The 13150-nt window shown below is 42.1% G+C and overlaps 1 protein-coding gene across 1 annotated transcript; it reads right to left on the bottom strand.

Annotated features, from left to right (window-relative positions):
* Positions 1-467: 467 nt before the first annotated feature.
* Positions 468-9612, bottom strand: LOC105997542 (arylacetamide deacetylase-like 4). Its single transcript, XM_013031988.1, has 4 exons — positions 9445-9612; positions 7003-7219; positions 6216-6279; positions 468-1236 (listed from the first exon to the last, which is right to left on the bottom strand). The coding sequence occupies exons 1-4, from the start codon at positions 9610-9612 to the stop codon at positions 468-470; spliced, it is 1218 nt and encodes a 405-aa protein (XP_012887442.1).
* Positions 9613-13150: the final 3538 nt, after the last annotated feature.

The following is a 13150-nucleotide window of genomic DNA, read 5'->3' as shown; positions in this document are numbered from 1 at the left end:
CATCCCAAGGATGACTGGTTTAACAGCTCAGCTGGAGGCATTGCTAGTTGGGCTTTGTTGGACCCACGATGACCTCAGGAGTAATGAGGTGATTCCACCTTTAGAAAGAGTGTGTCCCTGGAAAGCTTTGGCATCAAGAGGACGATTCACCCAGTGACAGCATGACATATAAGTGCGATTTATTCTGCACAGGCCTATGCTTCAAAGAAGAGACCAACGGAAGCCATTGTGTCTGCCTTTGATAGCAGCATTTTCCTCAGTGCTGTAGAACTGGTGGATAGATCATCTGAGCTCATCTTCAGCAGGGCCTCTTGTATATACCATTTAGTTCTTCTTTCTGTTTATTTGGTGCTGTGTTTTCTTAGTTTTTGTTTACTTTTCTCTTTCCTATTTTGAGTGCTGTAAATCAAACCTAGGGTCTTGTAGGTACTAAGTAAATTCATTACCACAGACACACAACAAATCCATCATATTTCCCTTAAGTATTTGACTATGGCAGACATAACTTTCTCACAACAGGGGAAATTGAAAAAAATTGTAGAAAATAATGCTAAGCACCCATGGAAACCATCTTCTGCGTGGTACCAGGTCACAGGGACCCCCTGGTCTTCCAAGCGCTTCTTATACAGTAGGCCATCGTCTCTCAAGGAGTCCCACTCACAGGTCACTATGAGAGCCCCTGGAAGCTGAGCAATAATCTGGTCATCGGCTATGAGGGGGGCATTTTCTACCTCAAAAACATGTCTGGTTTCCAGGTAGGCAGCCTCATTAAAAGGTGCAGGAGATTCTGCTTGGTACTTGTATCTGAACCTTTCAGGGAGATTGTCAGCGCTCAGCCATTTCTTATACTTCTCCCAGATATGGGCAGGAACACAAGCACCTTTTAACAAGGCATCTTTCCAGGAGGGGTCAATTGTAAAATATCGGCAGAAACATATCATGAATTTTGTGACAAGAACTGGGACTTTTTTGTTCTGTTGATATGATGGTAACTGCAAATTGATGCCCTGGAGAGCAGGGTAAACCAAGATCTGACCCCGGAGCTTTGGAATATCTGTTCTGCCCACCAAGGCCTGGCTGACGAATGCCACAATGGTAGCTCCAAAGCTGTCTCCAGAGACCACAACCCGGGAGGGGTCCACCCCATAGGTATCTAGTGTCTTCAGGAAGTGGACGGTGGCATTCAGACAATCCCTGAAAGAGACTGGGTGGTGGTAGTCAGGAAGCTTGCGGTACCTGCGGAGGAAAAAGGAAACCCAGTACCATAGTGAGCAGAGGGTTAGAAGAGGCCATTTGAACAGCGTCCTCTACCACACTCAGGAGACCACTTATGATAAAGTCCTCAGACTGTGTGTAGCCAACAAACAGGTGGATTCCTATCTTTTCTATGTGTGCATATGAAGAACCTGCTTAGAGTCATAGTAGCTAAAGTTCTCCATCCAAACCAATATCTGTTTCCTTAGGCAAACAAAGGGAGGATTCTGAAACTTCCAATCTGTTTGCTTTGGAAACAAAATAAACAATGATAAGGGCTGACACACATTTGGGGGGGGGCTTGGGGGTTTGGGAGAGAGGCAATTTAGCTACTGGTGGTCTCACAGTCTTACAGCAGACATGGGGAAGCTAAGATTGACATCATAGTGAAATTGTTTTTTTTTTCACATAGGAGTAAATAGGAAAGAAGAGAAGGTAATATAAGAAGCAAAAAGTTATTTATGAATTGAAACTTCTCTCGGCCATCTTCTCCTCGACTGGTCCTATGACACCCTCTGGTAAGTCTGAAGCTCCTTTTCTCCCTGCATAATTCCAAAGCTGCCCATCAATCTGCTCTGATCCATGGGCCAGATCTCTGCAAGTATCTGCTATTGAAACACACGGTGAAATACCTTGGAGGCATCAGTGCAATGGCTGCATACACCTTGCTGTGGTCTCTGTTATGGAATTTCATTTTATCTAAGGCTTTTTGGATCATGGACTATTATGTTAGATGCTCAGATACTATTGTAGCCAGTTGAGATCAGGTCATGACACTGGAAAGGTTTTCCTCTTCTTAGTGATTTTAAAATAGTCTAGTGATACTTAGTAACTTATTGGAGTCCTACAACTGCCTTGGCGCCTCATGTAGAGGAAATCCAAATGGAATGAGTCCATCAATGTGGCATAAAATTATAGTCTTTTAAAAAACTTCACTCACCCCCTTCTCTAAACTGTATCACACTGACTTTCCATGACCTTTTGGACTTAGATACAGAATCATACTGATCAATGCACATTTTTTTTCATCCCAATGATTTGTTGATTTCTCCAAGAACATGATTTATATTTAGTTACTCTCCAACATTCATCTTTGCATTTTTTGGCAGGGGAGTATGTACATATGCAGGTAGGCAAGTACATAGGAAAGTACATAGGTAGGTAAATAAGTAGGTTTAAACAAAGAACTGTCAACCTGTAGAACCATCAAGGATGATATACAATGAATAGGACATTGACCTACGCTTGCAGACAATGCTGACTCCCTAACATCTTCATCCATATCTCCCCTGAAAGACATGCTACCCTGAATCTCAGATTCACCTTATTTTGTGCTTTTCTTTTTACATTGTGGTATTGAGTCCAGGCAAATTTTAAAAATATTGATGGTGTTTTTTTTTAATTCTCAAAGATATTAGCAGATTTGGGGGGGGGCGGTTGTGGGGCCTGAACTCTGGGCCTGGGTGCTGTCCCTCAGCTCTTCAGCTCAAGGCTAGCGCTCTACCACTTGAGCCACAGCACCACTTCCTGGCTTTCTTTCTTTTTGCTTATGTGGTGCTGAGGAATCAAACCCAGGGCCTCATGCATGTAAGGCAAGCGCTCTACCACTGAGCCACTTTCCTAGCCCATTAGCAGACTTTTTATACTTGTGAAAACCCTCCCCTTAATTTTACTAAGATTACTTAACATCTTCACTGCTCTTAGAGTTCATTTCCAAAATATCTCTCGAGTATTCCCTAATAGCTCAGTCATTCTACAGTTTGGATAGGAGGTATGTGGGAAAGGCTAACTTATCCAAGTCTTGTTTCCTACTTGGTAGAGCCAATCCTTGAGACACGACCTGATTGAATCACAAAGAAACCAGGATCTATTGTTCTCATAGTCACTTGTAAGAGCAGCCAATTAATTTGCCCCTGACATTATACCTTTATAACGATCAAAAAGCACTGTTGGCAAACAATTCTGATTGGTTAACAAAACAACATTCCACTTCATGTCACATCATATGCATCCTTCCTGTGGGGGATTCTCTACCTTTTCCCTCTGCCTAAACAGCCTAATATCCCAGCCAACGTTCCTCTGGCCTTGCCTCTCTCTTGCTCAGGTTCACTGGCTACCTGTGGAGTGTAGCCTACTCACTATAGCTCACTTTCCCTTCAATGAACTTCTGCTTCTCTCATTACTCATGTGTGTGGTGTTTTGTTTTGGGTCAAGTACTCAGAGCTTTCCCTATGCTACTTTTTCTCAAAGTTACCATTGTAGCCACTTGAGTCACAGGTACACATCTGACATTATTGGCAGGTAATTGGAGATACAAGTCTGAAGAACATTTCTACCTGGGCAAGCTTTAAACTATGTACTTCAGATCTCAGACTACTGCATAGCTAGGATCATAGGGAATGTCTTCTTCAATTATTTGAGGGAGATTTTATGAACCTAGAATGACATGCAACTCAGATCACACTCTGGTAACACAATGTTGTGGGCTCTTACATCAATAATGGATGGAACACTTCTTGACTCACAATCTCTTGTCATTATAGGGAAGTGACTGGTGGTCAGATTTTGTTAGAAGAAGTAGATTACTGAAGGTGCTGTTCAAGTATACCTTCTCTCTGGACACTGACTCTCACTGTCATCTTTCTGAAACAACTGATGAGAATTTTGCTCTGTTTTTTCACCTTATGATCAGTCCATTTCAGTGGAGCAAATTGGCTCTGAGTTGTTACTTCTGAAACCATGAGCTAAAATAACTTTTTACAAAATGGTCAGTGTGAGGACCACTTCTCTGAACTGATGTGCAGAGAAGTAGGATGGTTGCCATGACCACACTAGAATATGGTTCTTAAGCCCTAGGAACTGCTCTGTGGAAGGAATATGGAAAACTTTGGTATGTAAGGTGGCAAGGCCCCCAAGTGTGGACCTAGAGGGAAGTAGGTGATTCTGGGAGAAGATCTGAAGACTAGAATGCTGATAGGAATGTTGACATAACAGATTGTGCTCATGAGGTCTGAGGTAGAGACAGGTTTCTATTGGGAATCGGATTAAATGCCATTCCTGTAACAGTATTGCAAAGAACTCTCCATTTTTCCCATGCCTTGAGACTTTGTGAGAGATAAAGGCAATTGTCAAGCAGGAACATTGGAAAAATAGATAGTTTTCCCAGAAACAATGATTAAAACTATACTAAAACTGTTGTACATAGTGTCTGTGGATGTTAAAGAAAGTAGTTAAGTAAAGAGAATAGTTAAGTAAAAGGAAACAACACTTTCCTAATGGATGGGAAAGATCCCTTGAGAGAATCTCCAGAATTGCCCAGACCCCATCCATTTAGGCGATCAACTGTGAAAGTTTATACTCACACTTGAGCACCTTCCTTCCATAGGACCTATAGGAAATTATTTCTTCAGGACTTATTTTACCATGATCAGTAGCCCTTGCAGTAGTTGGCTAAGACACAGTGAGCCACAGAGGCCCAGTTACTCCATACACTGTTGGTACACAGTTGTAGACATCATCCATGACTACTCTAGATAGTGTTGTATAGTTCCACTGAGAATTCAAAGGAAAGCTTGAGAAGCTAGGCAAAGCAGAGCAGTGTTTGAGTCCCCACAGGCAGGTAGTCTTTGAGATGGGTAATTGGTGGGGGAAGGTGTGAGGGTGAAGCTATGCTTCAGTTGAGACACAAAGAAGTTGATGTCAGCAAAATGGGTTATATGCTAAGTAAATCTTCAGGCAGTGATGAGAGCCAGCGCAACACAGAAGAAGTTGGGTTTTAATCACACAGCTCACAGGAACATTTGGAGATCACACCACACAACTTTTACTCCAGCTTAATGCTTTCCCAGCTATGGTTTGGTCTTACTCTGTTCACCTTCTTGCTCTGGAACTCCCATACTTCCCTTTTGGAATGAGAGTGTTTACTCTGTCCCATTTCATCTTGAAAGAATTTAACTTGCTCTTAAGTTTTCAAGGACCCATGATAGTAATTTGAGTTTGGACTTGAACTTGTTTTGCCAGTCACGGAGCTTGAACTCAGAATCTGGGCACTTACTATCCTTGAGCTTCTTTTGCTCAAGGCTAGAACTCTACCACTTGAGCCACAGCACCATTTCTGGCTTTTTCTGTGCATGTGGTACTGAGGAATCTAACCCAGGGCTTCACATGTGCTAGGCAAGCACTCTACCACTAACCCACATTCCCAGTCCCTGAACTTGAACTTTTGAACAATTGTGTAGCTTGTAAGACTTTGAGGAGTCTTAGACAAGGACCAATGTCTTTTGCAGTTTGAGATGGCTATGAGCCCTTGAAGTCCATTGTAAAATGTTGTGGTTTGGATACATTGTATCCATAATAACCTCATGGATTGATTGCTAGTTCCATAGTTATTGGAACCAATTGTTGAAAGGTTATAGGACAAAGATGGATCTTAATTCACCATTATATGAATCCAGTGATGAAATATCAAGGTAATATTAAGGTATTATTAGGACATGAGATTGGGTGCTACTTGGAGAAAGTAGGCTACTGTGTTTGAATTGTGTCTTGTTTCTGATACGTTCTTGTCCTTTCTGCTTCCTGATTACAATTGTGTAAGCACTTCTGCTTTGCCATGTCCTCCTACCACAATGATGACCTACGTTCAGAGACACACATAGGAACAGAACAACCCTGCCTTTCAGATAAATGTAAACAATAAATCCTAATTCTTCTTAAGATAAGTTTCTCCTGTAGCATTTAAGGTGAAGAAAAATGTGTAAAATGGAGGGTTGTAATCTTGTATTTACTCTAGCACAGCTGATCCTTGCATGCCCAGTGTATGTGATGTTTTTCCACTCTTCTGATGTCCTATGGCATATCTGTCAGGGAGTGAATGTATAAAAGGGCACCTGTGGTCAGGGCTCCTTGATCTTGTACATCATCCTTCTGGACTGCTACTCTCCCTCTCTTACTCTACTTACCCTACTGAGAGCACCACTGAGTCTGTCTTCAGGGCCAGGAAACTGCACATGCTGTGGTACATATCTGCAAGACAGGAATAACAGAGTTCAAGCCATGATGAGGATGAACACGTGCCACCACCGCCCCACTGAGAACAGCTGCTGTTGTAGGCCTCTGGATAACAGACTGTCTGTGTCCTTTGGTCTCCTCTGAAATAACACTGTGAAGCTCTGTGTAGACAATGCCAGATATCTATCTGCGATTTACCACATGTCATAGCTCAAGTGGACCATGAGGTTTAACTTCTGCAATGCTAATTTTACAGTTTGGTAAATTGAGACCCCAGAAGGCAAAGGCATCTGAAATAGACTTTGGACTAGAAGTTTGAACTAATGAGTTTGGACTAGGGGAAGGAAGATTAACAATTTTATATATTCACTTTGGTAAGGAACTTGATGTCTCAGAATGGCCCACTGTAATTAATGCAGGGGTTTGTCAGAGGTTCTACAAGGCAGAGAGGATATTATTTAGGCAGTGATGGAAGAGAGGAGTCATAGCCATGTATCTAGAAGCCCCTTTGGAAAATCCCTGACCTACACCTGCACTGAGAGATCATATTGTGAAGAATTCAGGCAGGAAGCTCCAATTCCATTGATGGTGTGTTTCTCGCCTCTACTTAGTTGCACTAGATGGAGCTCCATTGACTGCTAGAATTGGCCCCACCCAGGGGTCACTGGATAGCTAGCTGAGGCTGATGGGTAATGAGGCCCTTCCTCCATGACCACACACCACAGGAAAGCTCTTTACCCAGACTTCCTATCACTGCACCCCCTCCATGGTAGAAGATGACGCCTCGACGAGGGCAAGAGGACACTGCCTTCGGCTGGAACAGCCTCACGCTGATTGTCCCAAATCGCAGGTTGGTCACCACCACTCTAGGGTCCTTCCTTATTGGCTGTAGGTGTAGTACAAATTGACAAAATCTGGGCATGGAGCAAATTCTTATCTTCTCAAGTATACACCCCTGGAGGAGAGTTGGAGACAAAGTTGAGTTATCTGTTTTCAAGACTCAGTTCCTTTCAATAAGCTCTATGAACCATTTTGGAACCAGTGCCAGACAATCAGTGTGCACACAGCTCCCATGTGGAGATCAGTTCATCAGCTTCCCCTAAGTTTTATGGACACTGATGCTTGTCAAGTAGTTCTGAGAACAGAGAAACAAGAAGCCCAGGAAAGCTATACCTTCTCATCAGATGGAATTCTTATTGCATTCATATTAAAGACTCCTGAGCTACTTGCCTTGGATCAATGCTGATTCTTACATTATTTCTACCAGCCAGCACCTCATTACCAAGGTCAAATGGAGACTTCCTTTATTATTTCACTCATTCCCTGTATACACATAGGAGAAAATTTACACCACTACAGTCCTAAGACCCAACTCTTAGGGTCCTCTTTTTCCACACATTCCACTGCAAAGACAAAGGTTGAGTAGGGACCTGCTGCAAGTTCAGCCCTGCCTCCACAGACTTGGAAACTCTACTCCCCGTGTGAAGACTGCTGTACTGCTGCCTCAGCCTTGAATGAGGTGATTCAACTTCACCTTTCCTGGCGGTGCCCTCTTCAGAACAGCAGGGTTTTCTGAGTGCATGAAATCTGCACAGAATGAACTTTGCAAAGATGATTTGCCTTTTTCATGATTTCTTCAGCATCTGCCCTTTCTTGTCAGGGACAATGGCATGTTCTAAGTGTGATGAAGGCACTTTGGGGTTACCCTTATGCTATAGCAATTAAAGTTATAGGCAATGGATTTTGGTAGCTATAAATTTATCACAGTGATGGTTAATCTGCTTTCTGATCAGCTGTACTACTGAGGCTGGGGCTGAGTCAATGAGTTTGGCTGGTTATGCATGACACAGATTCATTATCACAATGGGAATTGTAGCATGGAATCTGGTTTCCATTTGAGGTTTCTTTTGACTTGCCATTTCACTGGAGGACCCCAAAGAGCTAGAATGTTCTGAAGGCTTCTGATCTCCCTAATAGAACTTAGCATCCTGGAGCAGAAAGGCAGACTAAAACAAGACAGAGTCTACCCTGTCCATAGGTATGTATCAACTTATACATTTATATCAACATATACGTATGTATCAATATTTATCTCTGTAGATATAGATAGGTAGATAAACAATTTGATATTCCACAAGTACCCCTTGGACGTACTCTCACATAATTTTCTGAATTATACTCTGCTTCCTTTGTCTTCTCTACATCTTTATTATTGTGTTTTAGGATGGCATTGATCTCTCATGCCTAACTACTTATCTATGGTTAAGACAAATAGCTATCGGCCAAATAAAATGAATAACATTCCTGGGTATTGAAGCTTTATGCTGCTAATCTTAACTACTTAAGAGAATGAGATTCATTAAGTCATGACTGGAAGCCTGCATAGACAGGAAAATCTGGGAGACTTCCTTTTCCTCCAATGAAACAACAAAAAGGTGAAGTAAAGGTGTGGCTCTTGTAATAGAGCACCAAACATGAGCAAGGAAGCTGAGTGAGGGCATGAGGCCTTGAGTTCTAACCCAAGTACTGACACATTAAAAATATTCAAGTATTAACATCATACATTACTCTTATTGTTCTATATCTTAGCTAAGTTTCAAAGCTGGACAGATGCTATTAGGTTACAGATAAAAATTTTTCATCCTCTCCAGTTTTATGAAGGAATTTCACTGGCAACAAACCTTTGTCAAGGAGATTTTAACCTCATATCTCTGGTGAATAACTGCTGGTTCCAATCTTCCAAAGCATATCAACAGCCACCGACTCCTACAGTCTCACTTGCCTAAGTGATATATGAGTAACAGGATGTGTTTTACCCAATCTGCTATGGACTGTTTAACCCATGCTGTCCTGCATAGTCAGGGCCACTAGGCACTATACCAACTCATTGTCTAACTCAAAAAGACCACAGATTCTTTCTTTTTAGAACCTACTCTATGAGTTTCTTCTGTTAACTGCCTGTTTGGTGAGTGGACACAAGGACAGTCAAGGCTCATTTTTATGACCATCACATTTGCTTTGTTTTTCCATAATAACCCCAGAGCAAAAGGTGTGGCATCTTTTCATTGATCAATATGTATTAGCCTGATTGTAGACTATGGGCCTTTTTGCAAAATGCTGTCCCAAGGCTTCCCTTCTCAGTACTCTGGCATGATACAATAATTAAAAAAAAAAATTTACCCATGTGAATATTAGATGGCCAAAGGAGTACAGAATCCGAAACTTCATGGGGTGGACGATTGCAGGTGGAACATCAATAAACATCCAATAGTCTATGAGAATCCACAAGCTGAACCCCAGGAACAGGATGTACCCAACAGTGAGAAGGATCACCAACAAAGCAATCATGGTGTGCTTCTTCCTTCAGAATGGGCTGAGGAACTCCTGCTACCTAGAGAAGGTATTAAGATTATCTCTTGCCCACAGATCCAGGTACTTTATAACTTGCAAAGTCTGGATCACCCACAGAGATAAAGGTTTTGCCATACTGAAAAATGAGAAAAGAGATTGCATCAGATCCTGCTCTGGACACATTGTGGCCCAACATCTGTGAAGCCCGGGCTCCTGGTTCTAGGTCAAGGCTATATTATCACACCACCCTAATATTCTCCAATCTGGTCAGGAGCGGGACAGATAGTGATAAAGAGGTTTCTATGAGATGTTGCAAACCCATGGCCAGGCTACTCAGAGATTTGGAAAACATTCATGAAGTCCTGTAAGGAGCCCTGTATGTCTCCTCTCACTTGGAAAACCAGAAATTAACTAGGTTGTGTCTGTACCATGGTAAAAGAGGAAGAACAATCACCCTTACCTGAGTCTTGCCCTTCCTCCTCAATTTCTTGGTATGCTAAACTAAAAATTAACATCACAATTAGTCTTTATATTAGTGTCCTGTTTTTGTATACTCGTGTTTTGACATCTATGGCCTTGCTGAACCAAAAAGGACAGCAATTCCTCGGTTTGGAGACAGCAAATAACTTACCTGTGAATATACTTTTCATGCATAAACCAAGAAGTGCAGACTCCACACCCACAACCACCACCATTCTTGGCTTGTCAATGCTAAGCCACTATCCACCTCCTATGATTACTCAATGAACAGGGACTACACAACCAAGGGGAACATGATTGCCCTGGTTTGGACTGAAATCATTTCAGCCTCCCACTGCAAATCAGGTGACTCAGGCTTGCTTTTGTCTTCCTATATACAGACACACCATAGAAACTTCTTTGCATGTTGCCTCCTATCTTTCTGCCTCTGAGCAGACATTGCTTCATTGTTTGTGCCTGTCCCAGATTGAATGCTTCCCTCATGGGAACTGTGAAGAACAAGGTGTATTTTCAGTGGAAATTATCTGCTCAACCAGTGGCCTTATTGAATCTCAAATTATCTAGTAATAAAGGCAATAGCTGGTGGTATGGCTCAAGGGGGGAATGCATGCAAGCATGAGGCTCTTGGTTCAATCCCCAGCAACGGACACCACATTTTTATCTTCTGTGCTAGCACTTGGGTATTATTTGGAGAAAGTAGGTCAATGCCTGCCTATTATAAACTTTTTTTTTGTCTTTTCTTTTTTGGTACTGGGGATCGAACCCAGGACGTTGCACTTGCTAGGCAAGCGCTTTGCCACTGAGCTACATCCCAGCCCATGCCTATTATAAACTTTAGTGTTATCCCTGGCCCTTTCCCTCCCCCTTCCCCTGTCTGGTTGTTGATTAACACAATGCGATCACCCTCCCTCTGTCATATCCTTCTACTGCTATGATGATCTGCTTTACCAGAAGCACCTTAGGGATACTCTTGACAATGAACCCAAGCACCTAAGCACAGCTCAAGATAATCTGCAGAATCCTGCAATAACTTCATGGCTGGGCAATGGATGGAAACGCTGTACTAGAGCAAATAGTGGTCTCCAGAGTTTTGGTTTGCTATAGAGCATTACCTAATCAATCAGTAAATGAATTAAAGTGATGGGCTTGAAGTAACAATAGTTTAAGTAAACATTTCAAATTTAGCATGTGAGACACATTCTTTTCAAACGTAAATATGTTAGGAATGCACATATTACCACTAAAATTCTATACAAAGAAAGAAAGGGAAGAATATGTAGAATATTCAGGGAAATCCTTTCCTCCATTAGCAAAGGGGAATCAACTAGGCCAAGATGATGGCGTAGTCAGTGTTGGCCTAAGATCACAGACAAGGTTCTGGTCATCTGGTCATTGTTAATGAAATGGTTTGGCAAGTGTCCATCAAATTGTTAAAATACCTACTTACATCACTGCCACCAGAGACAAAGACAAACTGAGATCTACTAGGACACAACTCTGATTTTTGGAAACAAAAGGATCAGATTGTGGTCCCACAATCCCACTGATGTCTTTCTCTTTTCTGGTCACCCCTGATTAGTCTATTTGGTGGCATCCATCTACCCTCAGGTGGTGCACAAATGTTGTTGCAGGTCAATTTGCAAACAAACAAGCCCATTTGTTTGTCTACCTTTGTTTCTCAATTTGTCTATACATGTTTCTCAAGAAACTTCCAGAGGCCATAGCCATACTCTGGGGAAGGAGAAGCCAATGAAGTAGATGCTGATAGTCAAAGAACTAGCTATCTGCTCATGTCACTCACAGGTGCTCTCTGATCCTGTCTGAGCCTAGTCTCTTATGTATTTTCAAGTGTGGCCAAAAGTTACTCAAGGAAGACTTCCTCTTGCATTCCTCAGAGAAGATTCCAAACCCAGCACCTCTGTGCTCATGCTCTGCAGGACCATACACATTGAAGCCAGGTTCTGTGTCTATAGTGGCTGTGCTTCATTAAATGTGTCTTTTTATTGTTTGTTTTGTTATGTTTTAAATCCAGGAACCTATCTCTCCAATTTTCTCTGGTAAGTAAAATGTTCTTTATATTTACTTTCTCTGTTCAAATTCCTGTGTGCTGTCTGCTTCCTTCTTGGTCACCATTGAGACAGAATTGATACAAGAAATCACGTAGGTGATAGACTATAATATGGCTGTGATGGTTGCTTTGGTTATGTCATTGGGATTTAATGCGCAAATCTTATGTCCTAAGTGGATTTTGAAGTATGAAGCATGGGTCTTGCCTGGTGCCAGAGTCTCATACCAGTACACCTACCAACTCAGGAGGCTGAGATCTGAGGAGCTTGGTTCAAATCCAGGAAAGGCAGAAAAATGTCTAAGTCTCTTATCACCAATTAATCACCAGAAAAGCCTGAAGTGAAACTGTATTTACAGAGGTACACTACTAGCCTTGAGCAAAAAGCTCAGGGACAGGGCTGGGAAGGTGGCTCAGTGGTAGAGCACTTGCTTTGCATGCATGAGGCCCTGGGTTAGATTCTTCAGCAACATATAAGCAAAAGAAAAAAGCCAGAAGTGGTGCTGTGGCTCAAGTGGTAGAACGCTAGACTTGAGCTGAAGAGCTGAGGCACAGAGCCCAGGCCCAAAGTTCAGGCCCCACAACCGCCCCCCCAAAAAAAAGCTCAGGGACAGTGCACAGGCCCTGAGTTCAAGCCCCAAAATTGGTACACACACACCAAAAACTGGGGTTCTGTATTTAAATTTAGAATACACTGAAAAGTGGAACCTCAAAGTAAACTGTAGAATATCCTAGTAATGAAGGTAGCTTACCTTTTCTATTTCAGAGGACACTGTTCTCTCATGTCTGTGAGCTCTAAAAACTTTGTGGGAAAATGTGGAATCAATTCTACTGCTCCAGGTAAAAATAATCATTTTTATCATTGGACTCAAAAATCTTGTTTCATGGAGGATGTGACACTGTAACACACAGCAGAAACTCTGCTACAGATCAAAAGAATTATAAAATGTTGATTATACATATCATAAACAACTTGAGCCCTACAGGTAA

This window comes from Dipodomys ordii, unplaced genomic scaffold (genome assembly GCF_000151885.1).
Source record: "Dipodomys ordii isolate 6190 unplaced genomic scaffold, Dord_2.0 Scaffold6, whole genome shotgun sequence".
Classification (NCBI taxonomy): Eukaryota; Metazoa; Chordata; class Mammalia; order Rodentia; family Heteromyidae; genus Dipodomys; species Dipodomys ordii.
The sequence above is the reverse complement of the archived record's forward strand: the minus strand, read 5'-3'. Positions and strand labels throughout refer to the sequence as shown.

What these genes read in the sequence shown, in the direction of transcription:
- LOC105997542 (XM_013031988.1), bottom strand. Translation starts at nt 9,612, where the DNA reads ATGATTGCTTTGTTGGTGATCCTTCTCACTGTTGGGTACATCCTGTTC. An exon ending in GCCATCTAATATTCACATGG is followed by an intron (nt 7,220 to 9,444) that starts GTAAATTTTTTT and finishes ACTCTCCTCCAG; the next exon opens with GGGTGTATACTTGAGAAGAT. An exon ending in TGCAGTGATAGGAAGTCTGG is followed by an intron (nt 6,280 to 7,002) that starts GTAAAGAGCTTT and finishes CCTGTCTTGCAG; the next exon opens with ATATGTACCACAGCATGTGC.